Here is a 23596-nt window from a genome sequence, read left to right on the forward strand (position 1 = left end):
ATCAATGTAATTTCAGCAAGCCATCTTCAGCCTAAATAAAAGTTCGCTGGCATCTAGTATACCTGTACAAACTTGTTTCAGGTTCAGAAAAAACAAGCTTGTCTCCTTCACAGTTTTGGTCAGCGCCTCCCTCGTCATATGATAGCTTGCACGGATTTGCCTTTATTACTCAAGAACAATATTAACTTTTTACAGCTTGGGGGGGATGGAGCAGGGCATGAAGGATATGGATCCTACACACACACATGCTTTTAAAATACTAAATAAGGAGATGAAGAGAAAAAAAAAGATTTACCTTCTCTTCTGAAGTAAACACTAAAAATGTCAGGCAACTTTTGCATTAAAATCTCTGCCATCTGCAGGGCTCCAACTACTATTTTAAGGTCTTGACTCGACAGCATGGAGGCAATGTGACTAAAACAGATAATTTATTAGAATTAGGTTTGTCTTTTCATTTTTTGCTTTTTTAAGAAAAAAAACCTAAACCAGTTTTGATTTGATACATAGCACTGGAGACTGAAAGCAAACAAATTTCACTGTGCTTTTGTAAGCTATAAATAAAGGACTGAAAAAGTCTTCTTCCCACCTAAATCACTTTTACCAAGTTTTAACATGTGCCATAAAAGAAGAGAGCATTTTCTTCCTTTAAAGAACATGGTGTTGTGGAACTTGGTACTGCCTTTGAAAGACTAGTCCTTTTTTTTTTTTTTCTAATTGTATCCCTTTATCTAAATCCCTAACTTTATGGTACAGCATGTAGGAGATGTTTCATGAATAGAACTCACCAGTTGAATACCATGAGATGCTATTGTTCACATTGTATTACCTCAAAAGTTATCTTGCCCTCACAAAAGTTTATAGGCAAGTTTTAGAAATCGGGAAAACAGAAAATGGTAATACTAGACATTACTAGTACATACAGCCATATAGGTAACCTAAGTTTCTAGTAAGAATGCCTAGAGTTGGCATCTATTGCAAAATGTAAGATGCAAAAAAAAATTCCTGAAGAGCTGGCATCCTCAGCTTTTGCAAAATAAATAAGAATTTCAAAGCACAGTTTTCCCCTGAACAAGATGATTCAAAAAAGCATCACAAGTCAAGTTGTAAGCTCAAAATGTTTCATTCATGACAGTTAAAGAACCCACCTTGAAACAGCATGGTTTTTCAGCACGTCTTTCAGAAGTTCAGCATCAGCAAAATAAATTATCCTAAGAATTGCTCTAAGGCACTTGTGTCTAACAGCAGGTCCAGCTGAAGAACTATATACTTCATAAAGAACACCAAATAATGTTTTGATAAAGGATTTTGCCAGTTCTGGGTCCTCTTTCATTAGTTGTGCTCGAGCATCATCCTTCTTCAATTCTGAATGTCCACCTATAAGACATTGTGCAACAAATCACTGCATAGTTCTTTGCACCTCTGCTCTAATGATTACTTTCTTTTGTTAAAGCTGAATTAGTTTAGCTCTTGAATTGAAAAGATATAATTTAAGAACCAGAAGTCAAACTGATGGCAAGAATGGATGTAAAAATACTCCTCTTTCAAGGAGTCAAATCTTTTTTCTTCAGTTTTCTTACGTGTTTCTGTATGATAGTAAGAAGTCCACACACAGCCCTCGTTAAATATGAGAGCTGCACGAATAAAGCTGTTTCAGAAAATCCCAAGCCAGGAACATCCCCAGCTCCTCCCCAATTTAAAGCATTTTCAGTTCCCAGGAAAAGAGTTTACATGTTAAAAAGAATACATTTCAACAGTTTCGAGTTTTGTTGAACGGCTGTCTTCATTCATGTAAGTCAGAATAATTTGATGTTCCACAGAAACCGTAAGAAACGTATCAGCCAAATAGTAGACTGTTGCATAAATTAGCCGTAGCAAGAGACACCAGGTGTCTCCTAAGCTGTACTTACTAGTGTTTGTATTGGCTAAAGGGTTCGGTTTTCGCTGAATGGCACGTGCTGTTCCAGTATCCTCATTTATTTGCTGCATAGAGTTAAAATCAATAGTATAGACACGCCCAAGCGTAGACAGGCTTATCTCATCCTCACCAACCTGATGAGCTGCCTAAAACCAAGAAAGAGTTTAAAGTTAAGAAATCTCTAACAAAAAGGAAGCTATATAAGAGGTGAGAAGAGGGACAACACAGTAGGAAAAACAATGACTGACAGAAATACACTAAGAATGGTAATTAAGCAGTTCACTCTTTACCGAATACCAAAATAGTGTAATATTACAGCAGGAGGTTTGAGAAAACTCATGTGTTTCTTACTCAGAAAGAACACAGCTGATATTTTCAAAGTCGTAAAGAAAGCATTCAATTCCCTAAACAATTGCACACATATTTAAAAAACATCACCACACAAATGTGTGGAATTACTACCTCTATTATTCGACTGTCAATCCTGTTATAGGGATGCCAGAGACCCCTGTCATCTCGCCATTGCCATATTGCACCGTCTGTATTTTGCGCATTTCCTTTCTTTAGCATAGTATCAACAGCAAAGATTCCCTCTTTTGGCAGGCAAGGCATCAGTTCACTGTAAAGAACACAAAACCAGTACTTTACTAGAAGTATACAATAAAGCCCATCTAAGCTGAAAACTGTTTGCCTTCATTTTAGAGAAGTTAGGGATTTTACCATACCAATCAGACACAAAACCTAGGGCTGCATAACTTACCAGATAAGAGAAGTAAGCTCATAAAGTTCTTGAGGACTTCGTGGAACAAGGTCAATTTGTTCTTGACAACTCCCATTTGAGGCTCCACAAAGGAGGAAGTGAAGCGTTTCTGCAATATCTATAAAAATTATTATTCATGAGATTGCCTGTATCAGAATATGGACTCCATTTTGTCACAGCCCAAAACAAACAGATAGTAGAAAGCAAAACAAAAGCCATCTCTTTGAATGTTTTAAGAAATGTGTTTGCTCTCAGTTCTGGGGTTTGTGGGATTTTAGAGGTTTGGGTTTTTTTTTTTCCCCCCCTTTAAGGGACATCTGGGGGGGGAATGTCACTTAATATACAGGGCACAGAAGAAAACAAGGGAACATACAGGGCAGTTGAAACGACAAGTCAAAATTTATGAGATGAAAATAAGAAACCAAGTGAGAACTAAGACAGTTAACACAGCAGTTACTTTTCCTAATGTTTTCCCTTAGAAAAAGTCCTTAAATCACATGTTTCCCCCACCTGTTAAAGACTGCAAAAAGAATTATTCAACTCGTGCTGGAATGAGAGTAACTTGTGCAGCTAATACAGACTCAAAATTAGGCAACTGCTCCAGTGACAACAGCTAGAGACAGGAAAGGGGAGAAAAACCCCTCAGGAAAAAACAAACAAAAAACCAAGTCCAACATCTCCACCCCCCTCCAAAAAAACTCCACATTTTCAACATGATTAACTAAACTTTGTATCCCACAGGTAGCAGAGTACGAAAACGAAAAAATAAAAAGAACACAGTATTTGTCTAATCAAGTGCAGAGTTCCATATTGACTGTAGACATTAACTTAAATAGGTCCCCCAGAATACGAAAGAGTAAGAACTCACTTTGCTTCATAAGTTGGACTGCAAGTGTAGGGCAATTGGAGCACATTAAGGAAAACATGCGCACCACCATGATGAACATTCCTGAGCTCAGGATAGGAGGCGTCACTACCAAGAGTTGCTGAATATTTGTTAACAAGTCCTTAGAAGCAACCTGCTGGAGCAAGTTCTTCAGGAGGGAATAGCAAAATTGAAAACATTAGTCTCTGCAAGGTAAGCCCTTAGGAGTAACTGAGGGAGAGAACAAGGGAACAAAAATCCACCCCCCAAAAAACCCACACCCTTACCTCTTCATGCTGGAAGTTGTCCACCAGCCGTGCAAAACAGAGACAAGTGCTTTCAACAGATTTTTTATCCTATTATAAAAAAAAGTTAAGTATTTATTTGAATTTTAATATATTAACTTGCATTAGATTATCTGATCATTTTAAGGCATTCATAAAATTTCTCCAAAAAGGTCAGTCAAATCATATTTTACAGAACGTTACAGCTCTGAATTTTAAATTCCTTGATACAGTCTAAACTGACCTCCTGATATGGCTGTGCTCCTGCATATTCCCTGGGAAACACCTCACACTTGCAACACAAATACCTTTAGGGACCTTTAGAGTTGAATAAATGGATCTATAATATCCTTTTTGGATTCTACAAGGAGGAAACAAAAGGGAAGAGAGCTACAAAGCCAAAGCAACAGGAGATATAGATAATAAGCAGGAGTGAAGGCTACCGTTCTACAGACTACATGAAGTCTGATTTTTATATCATGCAGTGCAGCCAAGACAGCAAATCCAAAGACATCAAGATAGTGAAGACTGCTCTAAAAATAGTTCTAGTTAAAAGTTCATTAAAACACTCAAAAAAGGTCATCTGAACATAATAAAACACCTTTACTGTAAGGGTGGCTGAACAGTGGAAGAGGTTGCCTGGAGAGATTAAGTCTCCATCCTTGGAGATATTTAAATAAGGGGGTGGGGGGGTGTGAAATCAGCTGGACATGGTCCTGGGCAATTTGCTCTAGTTGACCTTGCTTAAGCAGGGGGTTAGGACTAGATAACTGAGAGGTCCCTTCCAACCTCAACTATTCTGTTAAGAGGTAACTCAAGATTATTTTTTTTTTTTGCTAGAAAAATTCCACTTCAAAATTTCTTGAAATCTTACTTTTGTGGGTTGTAGCTTCTCTTCAGAGAGCAGGACTCTACTTGTCCCTACTAGTGCTGAGAATGGCGCTTCCTGTTTCTAAAGCACCATCTAAAGCTGACATCGGACTTCTGTGAAGCTGCCTCAAAGATTCAAGTAGTCTCTCAGCAAGAAGATGTTGGCAAAATTAAGAATAGCACAATAATACACAAAAACATTACCTGGAAGCTTCCATTTATTTGCAATTGTTCAAGAACAAAATAATTTCTCCTTTTTCACCTTTTTAAGAGGGATCTGCCAAACAAGCAGTGTGTCCAAATTGATTTTGGTGCAATAGCCATTGAGAGTGCTCATTTATGAACATAGCAGCATTACAGGAGAGGCAGATCTCAGGAGTCCCATGATTTAGGATTCATCACTTAAAATGATTGTGCAAGAGTAGGAACTTTCTTTCTGAAAAGCCGTAACCCCTCCCAAAAAGACGAATCGGGGAAAAAACAAAACCACACAAAAATTGAAACTGAAGCTTTTCCAAGTTAGAAGTGGGAAGGAACCTTGCAACCCTTCTGTTAAGAAAAATGAACAGCAATGCTACTGGATTTCCTCTTACTGATGGGCCACAAGGACTACAAACCCACCATTATTCATGCTCTAACTTAAAGTACCTTACCTCATTTTGCAAAATAGGGGTGTCATGAATCCTTACAGCACACTTACAAAAAACAAGAAGTCCATATGCACACTAGAGTATCACAACTTCACAGTATAGAAACTTTAAGGCAATTATCACATTGCAGAGGTAAAGAACTAGACATCTGGAGGCAACTTTATACTACTTTCAGGTCAAAACTAAAACTTTCTATTTTATAATAGCTTCTTACCTGATGGGTTAACCTTTGTGTAAGCAGTGGCAAAGAATCTGCCACAAAGTGAAACTCATCAGGTGTTATACTCTGGCAGCAGTTGGCAGCAATAGCTAGCGCATTCCTCTGTGCATTTATACTGAAGAATTCCAGATACAGCAAACAGTCTGCCAACCCACCCTATAATAAAATAAACGAACATTTTCATTCTCAGTACTGCTAAAGTCACAGAAACTTGTTTTCCGATTTCATCTTCACAGAAGATCACCAAGATGCAGAACTGGTAGAGGTAAAAGCGCTTTCTTTTTTACTTACTGCCTGCAGAATGGCTTTACTATGTCTGCGTGATAACATCTCCAGGGCTGTAAGCGCCTGCTCTGCCACATCAATGCACTGAATAACTTGCAGCTACAAGAAAAGAAGAAAGCTTGTAGATCAATTTCTAAACCAGTTTCTAAAAATAATAATCTTCATTAACACTTGGACAGTTAGCTTGTACTAAGTCACATATGCTAATGCAGCTGCACTGCTAACTTTAATCCAGCTAGCCAGTTTAAGGCTTGATCAGCTATATAGCTCCTCCGAGAGTTACCAGTTTGTGTAATTACAAAACATCTTTGTAGCACCAATCAGACAAGAAGTTCTCAGTGAATCAGACAGTGCTTTTCAGTAAGTGTGTGAACAAAGAGTAAACCTGTTTAAAATAGTCTCATGCATTATGCATTCTCTTGTAAGCAATGAAAAGAAGCCAGTATCTTAATGCTATATCCTAAAGTTAAAACAAAAGATAAAACCCCTCAGATTAGTTTAACACTGTTTCGATTTCATCTTACCTTTTCCAAGAAGACAGGAATTGCATCTACCACTACAGCAGATGATCTGGGAAGTGCTTCCATCATATATGTTAAGGCCCGACATGCATGGTTCATCTATTAAATACATAGATATTTGCTTTGAAGTTCAGATGATACATTTTTGCATTTCAAAAAGTTTCTTAAGCATTACAAGTCACTTACAATGTCAAAGTTATGCTCCATCTGCAGCAGTGTTATCTGTGGGTTTTTTTTAAAAAAAAAGTATTGTTAGTTTAATAAAAAGTTTCTAGATATCAACATAAAAAAAGGGCACAAATCAGTATCGTAGCTTTTGACTCAGGACTTCAAATTTTGGTAAAAGCTTCAAAAGAGCCACTTCTGTTCTTGAGCTATTAAAGAATTAATAGGACTATCAAAATTTAGCAAAACATGCCCTCAAAACTAAATAATGAGATATATACACATGCACACATACATATAATTAAGAACACATAATATAAATAAAGAATATTTAATTCGAGTAAGACATTAAGTGAAATATTACTTGCTCCAGTAGAAATATGAGATTTGATCTTTACCAAAGCTGGTACTACACTCTTGACTGGAAATCCTCCTAATGTTTCTTCATTTCCCATGACCAACAGCTGGCACATCTCAATCACTGCCTGTAGTTGCTGACTTTCATCAGTGGCTTGGAGACCTTGTAAAAGCTGTTGGGCTTTAGAACCTAGATATCCAGAAACAAAAGATTAGGAAAGAAGATATTAGAAAACATAAATGTTCAAGTGAACTGTTACGCTACACTTCTGCCAGAGTGGAAGACCAGAGATAGTTTGTTTTCCTCTGTATTTGTAGTTTCACTTCATTGCCCTGTCATAAAAGGGGGGGTGGGGATAGGAAAAGGAGGCAAAATCTCACTCTTGGCTGTCTTTCCAGTGCAGACTGGTCAGCAGAGTCCACCACACTGCTCACCATAGCCATCTTGCCAACCTACAGCAGGTGCCAGAACCCACATCATGCTACCTTCATAAAGCAAAGGACTTTTCAACACACTCCCTGGATAATACAGCACATGGAGTATCCATGAGACCCCATCCTCTTCACGGCAGGGAGTGTAACAGGCTGCCTTTGGCTCTCCTGGGAAGCCAAACAGACTTGGACTAGAAGGTACGCATCTTATCCAGCTGCATAATGCAGATATTGTGGAACAAGACTAAGTACATCAGTGAGAACATGGGTCCTATCTGAAGGAAATTATTTCTGTCTGAAACCTAAGATACTTTTGAAATTATAAAAAAACCCATACCTTAGAACTTACATCTACTAACAATTTTAAAGCTAGCTCAAGCATTTGTTTAAAGCTATTAAAAAACCCAAGGGGGTTGGAGAAGTCTTTTGTTAAGCAGCCCATTGTGCAAAAGAAAAAGATAAGAAATATGTGAAAAGGCAAGAACCCTCCCTTGCCCACCTAAAAGGGAACATTAAGATGCCCCAAAAAAGAAAAGAAAAGAAATATCGCTAAAGCAAATTTCTCTTCCTTATAGGAAGACAAGCAAATTAATACTGTTGACCAGTGGTCTAGCACTATTGTGACATACAAATCTCCAACATGTAAAATACTATATTAAACTATGAAGCTAATACAAATATTAGAATTTACTCATGGCTGAATTCTGCTAGTCTGGAAGTGGAAAGAATTAAGTCAAATTAGACAAACTTTGCTTACTAGCTCCACTTCCAATTGTCCTGTGGAAGAGCTGCGACATCCGAGGACCAAGAGGGCCAAACAGGTGAGGAGGAAGACCCCTAGCCTCTAATAGAGCTAAAAGCAAACAGAGGATAACAGCCATTGTCAAAGCTTCTGCATATACTTTTAAAAGCTTAAATTTCATGATGCTATAATTTAAGACTACTAGAATTTTGATACTTTAAGAAAGAAGAGTTAGGATTAGATGACTGCAGCTAACTTGATTTCTAAAAACCACCAAAAAGACGACCTTTGAGGAACAAATAACTCATTTTTGTATGCATCAGAGCATTAAGGCCCTTTAAAGTCACCCACCAAGTTTCCAGAGTTATATACTTCACACAAGAAATCTAGTCTACTAAATTGTTGTTAAGTCTAGATCTAGAACAGCAGATATATCAGAATGTAATTTCAAATCTGAACTCAAACTACATAAAACAAGTTAAGCTTATCTTCATTTTCAGGAACTGAATGGCAGTATTAATCTGAAAAAATTACACCGAAAAATGGTTCACAGCTTTATTTGCTGATGAGCAGGGGAGTGAAGAACTCTGCTAGATATATGGGGTTTTTTGGTTTTGTTTTAGAACACTTTTCAAAAGTGTTACTTTAGCTAGACTAAATGGGTGACTGATTTTTATTGTAGCAACCATGACTACTGGTGATCAATACAGTAACAATTAATAACAATAGCCAATTTAGCTCAATATTCCTAATGCATACCTATGCTTACTGAGGACTATAAGCAAGTGAATTGGTAGTGACACAGCACTCATTTCCAGATTAAATACCCAGATTAACCAAAACCTGTCATTTTCAAGGGAGATTATGACCTCAGAAATCCTTGTAATGTAGTGGCAAAATCATTAGAACAGTTTGCATGTCCTGCAAGTGAGTTTATACCTGTCTGTACTCTAAGGTTTTGAGACCTGAATCCTTTAGCCTAAGCACAAAAGCAAGCATTTTAAGAACATTTAGATTTTGTTTGGTCAACACTTACAGCAACACGAGTATCAATGACAAGCACAAAAAATGTTATCCAGAAGCAGACAAAAGTAACAGTAGACCGAACCTTGCCTGTCAACTGAAAACATTATTGCAAAGACTTATTTTCATATTTGAGCTTACACACTTAATAGGACTGAGTTCTCCGTTCTCTCCCCCGACCTCCCCCTGAAAAATCATCAATAGCAGTGTATTCTACACCATGTAAATGAGTAAGGTCACTATGTCACCTCCTCTAAACATTACTTCCAGATTCTTGCATCTTTAGTGAATTAAGGCTTTTAACTCTATACTTCAGAACTACTGTGAACAAAGCAACACATTCAGAGAAACAAAATACAGCCTTCTCACTATAAATACAGAATTTGGGTAGGTATGGCTATTTATAGGCTGCAAACAAAAAAGGAATGGTAAATTAATAACAACTTTTATACCTTGTAGTCTTCCCATCTCAGAATCATCTGACTCACTTTCTCCAGAGGTTGTCATACCTACAGCCCCAGCAACAGAACTAGAAGCTAAAGAAATAAAAGAGATGAATGCAAGTTACAGTGCCTTTAAAGCTACAAAATCTGCATCAATTCCACCATCAAGGAAAGTGTCCACCATCAGAAGAGTGCTCTGCATTTAACATTGCCACCATCATACTTCTGTACAATTGTCATTTTAAATAGATCAGTGTACAGGCCTAACACTTTCCAAAAGCTGAAGAGAGGCTATATCAACACATTAAAAAAAAAGCCACAGCTAGATCAGCAAATTACCTTTCAGACATATTTACCTGTATCCTTCGTAAATTTAGGCTTTTCTTAATTGAGTGTTATGCTGCACTTAGTTTCCACTAATTTTGACTTTTTCTACTGATGTAGTTAGCTTTAAGCAGAGAACGTTCAAGTTTTTCTACAATCCAGGATAATTTCTGGAAAGCTCCTTTGAACTTACTACTGATTAGGACCAAATGATAAAATGAAGTACCATTTAGTAGGACTGTGCAAATAAGAATACTTAACTTGGTTACAAATTTCTCCAGTACAGACATGCTTGCAATTTCAACAGAAAACTTGTAGAATATTTATGAGTAGTTAGAAAAGAGCTTTTATAGGTAAATGCATGTATTCTGTATTCTGAACATTTTAGTGCTTCTTCAGTTGGCAGTACAGTAATTTATGTAGCATCAGCTGAAGTTACATTAAAAAAAAAGGCAGATGTCTGAAAACTGAAGTGTACTTTTTTAGACATAGTTTGGAGACTACAAAAAAGCATAACTGAAGCATGTACCAGATATCCAAGAGATCAGATTCAGATGTAACAGTCCTTCTCACTCAAAAACCTTCCATAATTATTTACCAGCTTAAATAATTTCTCCCCAGAACTTAATCCATTTAATTATTTTCAAATGCAAAGAAGTTTGTATCAGCAACTATAATAAAATGCTTCAGTTGGAATTTCTTCTTACCCGCAGCTCCCTGGGGAGCCTCGTCCGTACGTGCAGCTGAAGAGTTAACTCCATCCTGGTTGTTGTCAGGATCAGCCATCTTCTCCTGTCGGCGAGCTTCAGCTGCTCCTCTTTTGCCCAGGCCAGAGCCTCGCCGACTAAAGATTGAAAAAACACAGTTTCAGACCAAAGAGATTTATTAACATGAGCCTACTCAAAGCCACATAACATTTATGTGGATCACTACCACAAAGTTGCACAAACTAACAGGTTTGCATAAGAATTAGTCTTCACAAAACGATCCAACTCTTCATCACCCTCCTTGAAACGTACCCTGGCGGTGATTTGTTTATACTAATGCATTACAGCTAGGTCCTCACATTATACCCTTCAAAATAATGCAGTCTAATCTTGCTCATTTTAACTACTACATTTTAGTAAAGTGACTGTTACTTACAAATCACATACACATTTGAGAAGTGCGATGACAGAGTAACAACTATTTTTAAAGAAGTTCTGAACTACTGAAAGCACAAAGAGAACTCTGATGTTCAACTTCATTTTCAGTGCCAGAACAAGTTTGAGGGCACAAGGCTTTTTAAAATTTGCTTTTCTTAAACACTCATCACCACTGCCTACAAAGTAAACAGTCAAATTCAAATGCACGCTTGACAACAGAATCAGATTTCAGAAGCTTTTTTTTTTGTGGCCTGGAAGAGGGAAAAGAAGTTGTGCTGGAACTACTAAATACAATTTAGGCCTAAGAAAAAAATAGTTTGTTAAAGATTCATAAGTCTAGCTTCAAAATATACAACTGCAAAAAAATTTTTGCATCACAGGACACATTTACTCTCCCATCCCATTTGATCTACCAGCTGTTTAAAATTACTAATTCAGGACTAATTTTCCCCTGCATCAGAAAGTATATTAAGTACTTCGATATTTGTAGTAATGTTCAGATGCAGCTGCTGAAAAGCTAAGTCAGCTTAATGTACACTATTAAAACAGACTCCTGTGCGGTATCATGAAGTCTTTTATTTTTCAAAATAGTAACCTTTTTTATTATTCATGATGGACAGTAGTTTAGCACTCACTCTCTTTGTTTTCAGTATCTTTTTCAACACCACAACACCTCCCTAAGGAACGGATTACTTAATATTGTGATCCTGACTTTGGGTGTTTCTTCCCCTCCAGCCCCACAGCTGAGGGACTTATTGAAGGTCTGATGGTGACAAATTCTATGTGCTACCCATGACACTAGTGTACAAAGTAACCCAGCAGGCCTGAAAAGCTACAGTTACTTCTACAACAGCAAAGTAAGAGATAGACAAGGCCAGTTTTCATGCATGAAAATGACGTATCAACTCACTGCAGTAATCATGCTTCATTATCTTTTTACCTGGTGCTAGCACAGGAGCCCGTGGTCTTTTGCCGTGTGCTCCGCCGCAAACTGGGGAGCTCAGCAGGTGGTGATTCACTGCGTTTCTTTGTAGATTTTCTTAGACCTATGTAATATGTAAAGAATTGAGAGTAAATCAGTCTTTAAGTACACATCAGTTCTACAAAGAAATGAAACTGTGTACAGGAAACTTCTATGTAGAAGAACAGCTTCTACACAAGAACCACAATAAGCCCGTCTCAGCTTTTAGTCACCTTACACTGAACTGCTATACCAGTAAAAGAAAGGTTCAGATATTTACTTTCACTCGTTATTCTAAGTAATACTAAACTCCAAGTTCTTACCTAGACACCTTTTCCTAACCTACACACTACAGTTATAGAAGAGCTTGCAAGTCTTTCTCGTGCTAAACAGACATCACATGATGGGATACAAGTTTATTATTTCCAGATGTTGATGTTCAAAACACTTAAAAGAAGATGCTTTAGCTTTATCTAAAGAGAGAAAAAGACATTATATTGAGGGGAAGGCAGTGGTGGTTACATCTGCTTTCCCCCACCTCTGAGTAAATCTGTGCAGCATAAACTCAATCTTCTTCACCATCTGAATCATAATTTTTAGTTCACATTAGTATGGCTTAAGAATAACTGTTTTAAATCAAAACCATGCTCCCCTGCAGGAGTCAAGCACTGCCAGTGCTGAGATCTGTCATATCTATTATTTGTGTTCCTATTTCAACTATATCACTTCAAGCTCTGTTGCTCTCCTAAGGTCTTCCTTGGGGCAAATAACCAAGCATATCTTCACAGATTTGGAAAAGGAGTTCTCAAGTTCTCAATTTAGAAGTATTTGCACCATTGAAGACTGACCCAACTGATGCTAATTTGCTCTAGCTTATGAAGTCATTGTTCTGATGACATACCTCACTGCAGAACCAGGTAAATGTTAAACACACAAAAAAACCCATGCAATACAATGTTCTCAGATGATAAGCAAGCTTACTATCAAGTTGAAATATCCCATAACAGCTTCCAAATCAGAAGGCCGATAATTAAATTGTTGAAAATTAAAAATCCTTATCAGGCCCAGCTTGACATTTCAGTTCCCTCTGCCTCTACAATAAATCAATAAAATAAGAGAACCCCATAACATCCAGTTTAGACATACTATTACTGGAACAGATGTAAATAATTTTGAAAAGATGAGAAAGATCACTGCTCCCTCTTCTGGCAACAAAGCAGAAATAAACCATTTAAACATTCAATGTTTTTAAGCACCTATCAAACTAGCTCCTGTCTATTTCCTTAATCTTAAAACATTCCAGGAATGCTGAGTTGTGGTACTGACAGATATAAGTTATAACTATGCAGCTTCTGACTGGATATTCAACAGAAAAGGGAAAGTGATCCAAAAAGTTATTATTAGCCTGGTCAATAGTCCGTCCCTTCAAACAGTATAGTACATCTGACCCAGGAACAACACAATGCTGTGTGCAGTTAAGTTTCATGCAGATGAAGGTTAACTTGATATTTGTGTATTTACCATGCAACTGGCTTACTAACTCAAGAAATCTGGCAACCTTAAGAAAACAACAAGGTTCTGCATTTAACAGCCACCAAGCACTGAACTGAAGCAGGCCAGTCACTTGACTTTTCAGATGGTCTGTGCATATAGAACAAGATATGTAACTTTTTCAAATATTAAAGAAAGCATTGGCATAAATTGGCATAGATTTCAGTTGAAGGTGCTACAACAGAAATACATGATGACTCCAACTGTATTTACATACTGTAAGACACTCGTGGGGGTGAGAAGGGAAGAAGAATGTGTTACAGATACAAGACAAAACCAGTTTGAAACAGTTGTAGCAGGATCCCACGCCATAGCTATGCAACCTTTTCAAGTACTAGAAGTACACAGATACAACAAAACTCCCCTCATAGCTGGTTATATTCTACAATAGAAAATGCATGCTTTAACTGGCACTATGTATAGCACTGTATCACTCCACAGATAAAATGTGTTTAACCACTCTGAATTTGTATCACATATATGGAAAAGTAGGCTACTTAGTACCTATAACAGTACAAGGAAACTTTAAGTGAGATGTACTTTTGCTTTACATTTAGAAGAATAAGTTAACCACCCTGTTACAGTAGAGTTCACTGGAAAAATATACAAATATATTTAATATACAACTACATTTAATTCTTTATGTCAGTATGCCACTTACTACTTTAAATCTGTAGGTACTCATTTTCAAGTAGTCAGACCTACACATTAAGTAACTTCATATCAGCTTAGTAATAGGCTATAGGCTGTCAACGAGACACCCCACATCCACTGTGAAGTAAGACTGACTTAGCAGAAATCCTGTTTTGATACAAGCTAAGGGCAAAGGCTTCACAAAACAGCAGAGCTAGCTTAACAGCTTACTGTTGTTTAACAGTATGGTACACTCACTCATGTCTTATTGTCCTCAAACCAATCCCAATATGCACAAAGTGCACACCTGATACACACTTTCTTGTTCCATTAATACTCTGCCAGTTTGGTCAGCTGAGCTTGCGTAACACAGGTCAGATGAGCACAGACACCATGAAGCAGTAGGGCAATGAGGCTGTGAAATGGGTTGTCCTTTTCCATAAGGGGCATTGAATTAGCTGAGCCATCTCTTTAAACTGAACTACCTCAGTGTGAGGGTTTTAGAGCATGTAAAGGGTTACGCACTTACCAGCTGGTGGATGAACTGCAGAATACATCACAGCCTGAGCACCCAGAAATTTTCTCCTGCTGCTCAGTAAGAATGTTCTACTTGTCAGATCTTTTTGCATGTTTCTCTTTCCCCAAGCCTTTACTTCTCCACCTCTGATGTATCTACCAGGGCATATAGGAGCTTCCACCTCCCTCTATTAATTTGAAAGGCCAAAAAGGAAGCGAAGACAGACTTCTCAGAGCTTGTTCTCTTCCTGCTGTTCAATGCCACTCTCTGCCCTTAAAGTTCATTGTTTAAGAAGGCATCTTAAGTCAATCTTACCACCTGCATCTTTTGCAAATCCTTTGAGTCTTCCCAATACAGTAAGCTCAGGACTACTAATTTCTTCAGCATACAACTGAACCTTCTTCCTTTCACTCACATTGTCATCAAAATTTGATTTCCCCCTTAACACACTGCCAGTGTGGTCTCCCTACAGGAGCTGCAGGAGGCTAACAACCCCGAGCCTTCACTGGTAAATAGGGCACAACCAGCACTCAGAGATGGGATTAGAGGTGCCTGTGACTGCCTGACAAAGGAAAGCACCAGTCATACCGCCATAGACAGACAGCAAGGGCTTTCAGGGCAATTGGTTTGATGTTCATCTCCAGAGTTGTTTACTCAGCACTATTTCTGTAACATACAGAGCTATCATCAAGAGATCTCTTTCAAAGAGCTAGTAAAAGTTATTAACAGAGATAGACTCTCAATAAACCAAAAGAAAATTAGGTTTAAGCAGTTCATATTCAGCAACTGCAAAAACTTCAGATGTAAACTGCAGAATTAAAGCAGAGGCACAGGTTTCCTTATGGCAAACAGATACACTGCTTATGCCCTGACATCATCCTATTTACATGCCAAGCACTCATGTTAATGACTCAGAAGGAAAATTGACCCAAACAGGCTCAACCTGAAACAGTGCAGCCTAACAGAAATCAAACAAACAAAAAAATAATCTGAAGAACATCTTCACATTTAAGTGTGTTTACTAGTCAGCTTTTTTTTTTTAAGGCATTTTTTGTTGCATGAAAGAAAAAAAACATCTGAAAGCAGCTGCACTGCATTCACAAATTTTAAGTCTGCCCAAGCCAAAACAAAGTTAGTCAAACTTTCACAGTCCATAACCTGGAAAGCCCTTTATTTGCAGTTCAGGAAGATAATGACTAAAGATTTACTTGTCAGGACTGGAAGTTTAAACGTCAGATTGGCTCCTCTCCTGCTAACACAACAAAAGCAGGGTGAAAATAGCTGTGTCGGGGGAAGGCAAGACAACCTCCTGTCATCCTAAAACTCCACTAAGCCCCCTCCCTCAGTACCAACCCAGATATCCCCAGCTCTTGATTACAGCCCCACACAGCCCATCACCAGAATTAAACCAAAGTCCTCTTATTTCCTCAATCCTGAGTCCACAACTCTAAGGCTCTGACGACTATCATGCAGACAGTACCATCACCCACAATCCCAAATAAACTAACTCAGAGCTATTTTCAGATTCTTTTCTCCCTCAACTCTGTCAAATCCCTTCAAATCAGGAGTTACATGCCATTCACACCCTGTGTTCACGTTCATGCGGCTTCTCAGTGTATCCCAATAACCTCTCCAGCCCCTCAAATCTTAAAGTATCAGGTAGAGGCTTCTCAGTCAGGGACAGCTACCCTAAGTTACCCTGCTCTCAGCACTGTCTCAGCCATCATTGCCAGCTTCTTCCTTCTTAAGGGCCACAACCCACTACACAAAGGGCAGCAGAGATCTCCCAAATAACGGAGACATAATTAAGTTTGGTTTTTTATTGTTACGTAATCAGTGAGATGACCCAATTCACAACATTTACAAAGCCCCTACAAAATATAGGGCTTGAAAGGGATGTGAAAATAGTCAAATCAAGAGAGCAAAACAATAAACTTGCTTCCCCCCCCACCTCTTCAAGAAATATTCCGCTACAAAAATGGAGGTGAAAAACTTTACTCTAGCCTGTTTTATTCTTCCAACAAATTCTATAGCTGTTATTCATTGATGTCACTGCTCTGTAGCTGAAGACTCTGAAAGTCACCTTGGCTGCATTTAACACCTATTAATTACCCAGGGAGGACTGGACAAGAAACCTCAGGGTATTCCCCTCCAATATATGAAAAGCTTCTGGAAAGATTGCAACCATGTCTCTCCTCATTCTTCTCTTCAGTAAGCCATCTCAGCTCTTCTAGTTTTTCCTTCAAAGGTCACAATTAGTAATAATTCTTCTTGCACTTCCTGAGCTGCAATACCCAGAAGTGAACATTGCATTTATATAGACATGACTAACCATATGTTAGCCAGAATAATCTCCTCTCTCCTCCCGCTCTTGTTCCTAGAACCACTCCCCCCCATCATTTTTACTGAAGTTTTCGGAGCTCTTTACAGAGTTACGTTTGCATGTTTGGTCTTTTGTTTATCTTCCACTAGTTCTAAGCCCTATTTCAAACTTCTTCAAATCTGTTTCATATTATACCCCTATATAAGTCTACTGAGTTTTAGCTTTCACTTTATACACAGGATTACTATGACTTCTAAGGATGTGTTTCCAGGCAGATGGGTGTACACCTCAATAATTTAATCTAGGTCACTGTTTACCTTACTGCTTTAGAAAGCTTTAGGACATTAGTATTTGCATGAAAAAAATCACCTACTTCTGCTCCCTTATCCTCTAATGGTACTAGCATGCTACATAAAGTGAATTTGAACTTACCCATTCTTCCTTAAAAACCTACTCTGGAGGTTTATTTTCTTAATATTTTCTTAACACTTCTCAGCATTATCCAAAATGTGTATTCTGTTAAAATATTTCAAATTTGTCCCAATATTTTCAAGTTAGTGAAGCTTTATTAGACAAGTTATTTTCTCTTCTTAAATAAAAAGGGCTAAGCTAACAATAGTTACTATTGATTCCAAGATCACTTCAATCTGTTGTCAAAGGGCTCTAATGCACTATTTGAAAGGCTGAAACTATTTGAAAATATCATAGTTTAACACTTCTGTTCTAGGTTGAGTTCCTACTCTTAGTGATATTCAGTATAATCACTTACTCTAATCAATAATACTCAATGTAATAACCATTGGAATAAGTTTTGTTGTAATCTACAGTAAAATAAAGAGGCACTACACATTTTAGACTTCCTAGTATCACCTCCTGTTAGTATTCCCCCCCCCCCCCCCCCCGTTTAGTCTCCCCCCCCCCCCCGCCCCAATTGGGACACCATCTTGAGAAAGTAACTGTAGCCTCTATTGAGTCTAGAAATGTCTCTCACCATGCTTTGTGCTCCTTATAAGTGACTTTTTACACATACACACACATACCTACAGTTCATACCAACTTAGTTTTGTGACATACTTGAACATCTTAGTTCAACTTAAGCTTATCTTTTTGCAAAAGATTACTTTCACGTCATAGAAGAGCTAAAGCTAGTCAAGCTGGCCTTCTCAGTACATTCTTTATGGAGAATACGAGTTTAAGCCTATATTCTCAATGTTGTTTTTCAAGCTACTCAACACACTCCCCCCTCCCGCCCCTTACATTTTGCTATCCCACTCTTCCCCTTCTCACTCCTTGCTGAAGTTTGTAACTTGTCACTTGACTCTCTTCCTTCACCTTCTCGTTGTTCACTTGTTGGAAGTAAATTCTCTCTCCTCCCTGTGCTCTTCTCTCCTGCTAAAGTGTCGCCTGTAACAAGGACAGACTTAGCTAAGAACTTGTTGGTCAGTCTCATTCTTGCCTGATTCCTACCCACTCCCCCCTCACTGTGCAAATTCAGAGTTTTTACTCTGAAATTCATCACCCAGTAAGTCTTGAACCATGCAGTAGGTAGATAAAACCTTGCTATAAAGAAGGTAACTCCTCTCCCCTTCCCCAATGTCATTCTTCATCAGTTAGGTTAGGTCATTCCAGAATCAATCCTCCAGTCATGCAAGTTATCCAAAACAAGCCTGTTGGGTCAATTAAATCTATTTTGATTATACAAGATGACATCCAGTTCCTCTTGTTTATTTCACCTATTTCCTGCATTAGTATTAGCTATAGACATGCCCCAGTTGGGACAGGCTACTTGTGATCATGGCTAGGTAAAGGAACAACAGTAAGCAAGCCTAAGAACCCAAGTTCTTAAATCAAGTTTTAGAGAATACATGCTATAAGTCATGCAGTACACAAAGGCAGCATAATGCATTTCAAAAAAATTTTTGTTTAATGCAACAGAGCTACAAGCATGTCTGCACACTAGCAAGCAGGTGCTCTGATTGGAGACGGCTTGTTATTTCTTAGTGACAATGTCCAAGAACAGTACCTGCTATTCAAATTCAGCAAAGAGAACATATTTTGTAAGAACAATTTAAAAGATAAAGTGATTAACGTCCCAGGCACTACACACACTAGGTTTAAAAGATTACTGTTCTTAAAGTAACATTAGAGATTCTCACAGGAAGGAAAAATTAGGAAAGTGGGCTTGAAACAAGAAACCACATATTATCTACTTGTTTTCCAGCATTTGTCCTTCCCACTTTGGGACAGAAAGCTTAAAAAAATGAGGGGGGGGGAGGAACTGACAGGAGGAATACAATCATGAGATTATATGTCCCCATCACAACATCCAACTATTTTGCACATACTTTGTTTTTAAAATTGATTTGCAAGACAGAGAAGCAACTTAAACTTCTAGAACACTGACTGTACTTAAATCATTCGCTTTAGCTGTAAATAGTTTCAGTCACAGCTTTACTTAAAAGCTCAGCAGAACACACTAAAAGTTAATTTCTCTAGGAAGATCCCAAGAAGCCTGAAAACAATAGAAGTATTTGTTTAGAAGACTTGATTTTAAAACATACATGCTTATTCTTCCACAAAAGAACAACTTACTTGCTAGCTTAGCCTGTAGTCCGGAAGGTCCAGGTTTTGATGTCTCCGACTTGGAAGAGCCTGGCAGAGACAGTTTTGTTTTAGGGAGACTGACTTTTGGGCTGAATCGAGCAGCCCAGTCAAACTTTGAAGAGCCACCTGTTTTACTTGGTTCTTTGTCCCTGCTGCTCCTTCTTGGACTGGGGCTGGATGCAGAGCGGGAACGTCTAGCCTTATTCTGGTCCTTTCCCTGTTTCACTCTGGCACCCTGAGGAACAGTAGAAGAAGCAGAGGCAACAGCAGAGGAGGAAGAGGATGTGGAAGCTGAAGAAGAAGAATCAGTGATGGTGCTACACCCAGCTTTGGCTGAGGTCACCGATTTTGAAGCCAGCTTGGAGAGTTTTGCTGACTTCTCTTCAGTGCCAGCTGATTCGACTGCTGAATCACTCTTTATACAAGACGGACTCTCTGTCCTTTTCCTTTTCTGACTTCGGGAGCTACCAGCAGCTCCACCCTTTCTGGTGTGAGCCTTGCTTGTTGACGGCAATTGTGTAGGCTTCGGCTCTTCTTCTTGGTCTAAATGTCTTCTCTTAGACTTAGTATGTGGCTTGTTAGTTTCCAAAGAAGTTTCAGTGTTTTGAAGTGCTTTGGGTTTTTTAGCACAGCTAGGAGAACTGGTCCTCCTATAATCTGGACTAGCACTGCGTTTAACTCCTCGAGAATTGTCTTTCTTAGGCACTTGCCCCGTTTTTTGCTTTTCTGAAGTATTGACTCTCTCTGGATCTTCTTGTTGTGGTATTAAAACAGTGGAGGAACTACAGCCTCTGTAGAAGTAAGCAGGAATAGCATTAGTGTTGAACTCATAAAACCTCAAAGTTACAACAGTTTTGCAAGATAAATGTCAGCGTTTGCTAATAATAAAGGAAGCCACAGGCAAGAAACACTGTTGATTATTAAGTTTACATTGAAACAAGAAAAAAAGCATGCTTGTATGAGAACAGTCATATTGCAATCTTTGTTAGCATGAAAACTAAAATAAATTGCAAAATAAAAGCACAGTACACTGCTTTTTTTAAAGAGGAAGATATGAGGTAGCTTGGATCGATTTTACTATCTGATATTTTTTTTATAGGTATGTCGAACTGAATAAAAAGAAAAAAAAATTTCAAGCCATGAAGCTATTACCTGAATGTTTGAGAATATAAGCTCCACAAGAGAATAAGGAGTGTTCAGTAATGCATAACTAGTCATAACTGGATTCTAGTTCAACGAAGGCTCTTAATGAAAGGATAGTTTCTCATCAATCTTTAGACTGAGGTAATGAATCACACACATAAATGGCAAAATTCTCTTCTACATGATAGAAAACTGTTCCAGTGTGTATATAGCAGAAGTGTATAAAGAACAGATAGAGCATGACCAAGATGATTACTCTGAACATAGGTATACTTTAGATTATTACATTTCAATTAATACTGGACATTGCTCAGAACTCCTTGGGCAACCTTCCCACAACACAAGGCAAGAAAATGGGAGAAAAACCTTGCAAGTATTCCAGGACTAGTTATGCAGAAATCATTTCCTCCCCATCACTGATGGAATGCTCTTAATTGGTGAATTAGAAAAACAAAACACAAACAGAATGTGAAACACTGAAATATATCCACTGAATGCAATACCTAGATTAGTTAAAATCCGTTAGTCGTACATTTTATAAAAACTCTGCATAACTAGATATATTATACAGTTGTGAAGCGCAGATAACACTGGTTAACATATGAATATGAAGCGCAATTACCTTTTAGAAAAGTGTCCCTTGGACTGCTCAGAAGTAGTATTAGACTGCACTTTGGGTGTCTTTGAAATAGATTTTCTACTCTCAGGAGGGCTATGTGCCTTATGTTTTGCCTGCCCTAAGTGTGACCTGTCAGCAGAAAGTCAAAACAGAAAGCTATCAGGATTCCAAGGTACAGATACAAACCTGTAGGTGGAATTTTTTTTTTCTTGGACCATTTATAAATATTAGTTTAAAGCATCAGATCTTTCCATATCAACGCCTAACATTAAAGCAGTATTTCAAAAGAATCAGCTGGTGCAGTTACAAATCACTACCAGCGTAACTGTTTTGTAAAGCACACAATCATCTAGTCATCTTAAGTGAATAAAAGATCTTCTCATACCTGAGCTGTGCAGATAAATTCAGATTTTTCTGGTGTGCAAGAATACTAAATTATTCACTTATGCATTAAGCTAGGACAGTAAGGCACAAGACTAGAGCACCTGACGAAGACCTCTTCTCAGAAATAGATATATACTCATCAACCTCAGGATCCCATGCATTAAGACTTTATTCAGTTACAAGCATTTACAAGTTTGTCTCTTTGCTCTTCAGTTTAAGATAATCAAATGCTCAGAATGAGAATACAACCAGTTCCACTCTGTAGGAAAGCTCAACTCTGCCAGTTATTTTCTGGCTGCATATCCACCAATTCGAAGGATTGGAAGCTGTCTGGTAACAGCTGAAGTAAGAAGAATGAAGAAATGCATGCTACCAATGAAGGCAGTCAGATGAGACAGAAAACCTGTGATGTCAGAGAAAGACATGAGTTTCTCATAGATAAGCTACAAGAGGTCTTCCAAGTAGCTTTCAGCTGTGTGCAAAAATGGTTTATTGTATGAGCTCTGACTGGAGGACAAAGATCATACATAAAATTTAAGTTACATCTTCACATATTTCACGTCTATTTTCAAAACCAACCAGAATTACCATCTGCAAGACTCAGAAGAGACAGTTAATCAGCATTAAAACAGCATAGTATAAATAACTGCTAAGGCAAGAGACATCTCACTTGTACTTCCCTGCAGCTGTCACCAGGAGAAGTCTACTGCTCATATCCTACCTATACAGAAAACCCAAGCACCACTAACCTTTATCAAACCTCAAACTAGCCTAGTATTAATGCTGGAAGAAACAGTGTTTCAAAGTTAAAGAACTGCTGAGTATACGCTTATATGATTATTAACCTAGACTATCTAGTCCTTTGAGTTGAGCTACGCAAACATCTTTAAATCTGAAGTCTCCCCTTCCCCCATATGATTTAAGTGTTCTGCTTCAATCCATGACCCCAAACATCAAAAAGTTTAGGTCAAAAGAGTAAGCGGCAGAAGAGTTCCACAAGCTTTCAAATAGCTTCTTCCAACCAAATGCCAGAAACGTAGTAGCAGAGGTAGAGCTAAGCCTGCAGTTGACCAGAAAGTTTCACCATCCTCTTAAGGACTTCAACACAAGCTTAAACATAAACCTTTGCAGGAAAAAAGTACCAAGTTTAAACATCTAAGTGATAACCACATGATAATTTGCTTAGAGTCAAAATGGTAAAACTTCAGTAATATGAGTATTTATTTGTCTCGACAGCTTTCCTTCCTCTGTTTTCTTCTGAAGTAGTCTCATTTAGTCAGTTACTCAAACTGATGAATGCATCTAGACAGCACATATTCAAAACATCTTCTGTGGCTCATCTAAGAGCATAACAGTCTGAAAAGATTAAATTAACCACATCTTCTCCATACCCCAACAATTTGTTTTTATTTCTCATAGTAGAAGAAATCATTTTTACTATCAAAACTAAGTGAAACAAAACAGTTCGATCTTTAGCTCATAATGGCAAACTCCATCAAAGTAAACTTAGGAATTTTTCACCTAATCCTGAGTGTTTGGATTTTCCTTTTCCCAACAAAAGATTAAAGCATGAAATTTAATTTTTCCCTTGAAATATTTTTATTATGGGCGTAACAGAAATTATTACATAATTTACATTTGGCAGGAATCCCACTTTCTATGTAAGCTAACTATCAGGGATCATTTATTCTGAAGTATATTTTAAAAGGTTATTTTCACTTAAAGATTTTTGTTTTGCTTTAATTAGACCTGGATTCAACTTAGTGCTTTAAGTATTCACAGAACACAAATAATTGAGTATCTTTTCAATACTGCTAAAGCAATACATCAAAACATCCAGTACTTAAATCATGCACTGAA

The 23596-nt window shown here is 37.9% G+C and overlaps 1 protein-coding gene across 1 annotated transcript in view; it reads right to left on the reverse strand.

Annotated features, from left to right (window-relative positions):
• Positions 1-21481, reverse strand: part of TRIP12 (thyroid hormone receptor interactor 12) — a gene marked incomplete at its 5' end in the record, with an annotated part of 44297 nt that extends 22816 nt beyond the window's left edge. Inside the window, 18 exons of the mRNA XM_009694756.1 lie at positions 296-414; positions 1146-1374; positions 1908-2061; positions 2378-2534; positions 2676-2793; positions 3544-3709; positions 3828-3896; positions 5559-5720; positions 5856-5948; positions 6374-6469; positions 6557-6592; positions 6934-7082; positions 8082-8177; positions 9542-9625; positions 10564-10700; positions 11942-12047; positions 19579-20381; positions 21356-21481. Coding sequence (XP_009693058.1) covers positions 296-414; positions 1146-1374; positions 1908-2061; positions 2378-2534; positions 2676-2793; positions 3544-3709; positions 3828-3896; positions 5559-5720; positions 5856-5948; positions 6374-6469; positions 6557-6592; positions 6934-7082; positions 8082-8177; positions 9542-9625; positions 10564-10700; positions 11942-12047; positions 19579-20381; positions 21356-21481 — 2900 coding nt within the window. The remainder of the gene's footprint in view (positions 1-295; positions 415-1145; positions 1375-1907; positions 2062-2377; positions 2535-2675; positions 2794-3543; positions 3710-3827; positions 3897-5558; positions 5721-5855; positions 5949-6373; positions 6470-6556; positions 6593-6933; positions 7083-8081; positions 8178-9541; positions 9626-10563; positions 10701-11941; positions 12048-19578; positions 20382-21355) is intronic.
• Between the last annotated feature and the right edge of the window lie 2115 nt (positions 21482-23596).

The sequence above is a fragment of the Cariama cristata genome, unplaced genomic scaffold, assembly GCF_000690535.1.
Source record: "Cariama cristata isolate BGI_N322 unplaced genomic scaffold, ASM69053v1 scaffold32920, whole genome shotgun sequence".
Lineage (NCBI taxonomy): Eukaryota > Metazoa > Chordata > Aves > Cariamiformes > Cariamidae > Cariama > Cariama cristata.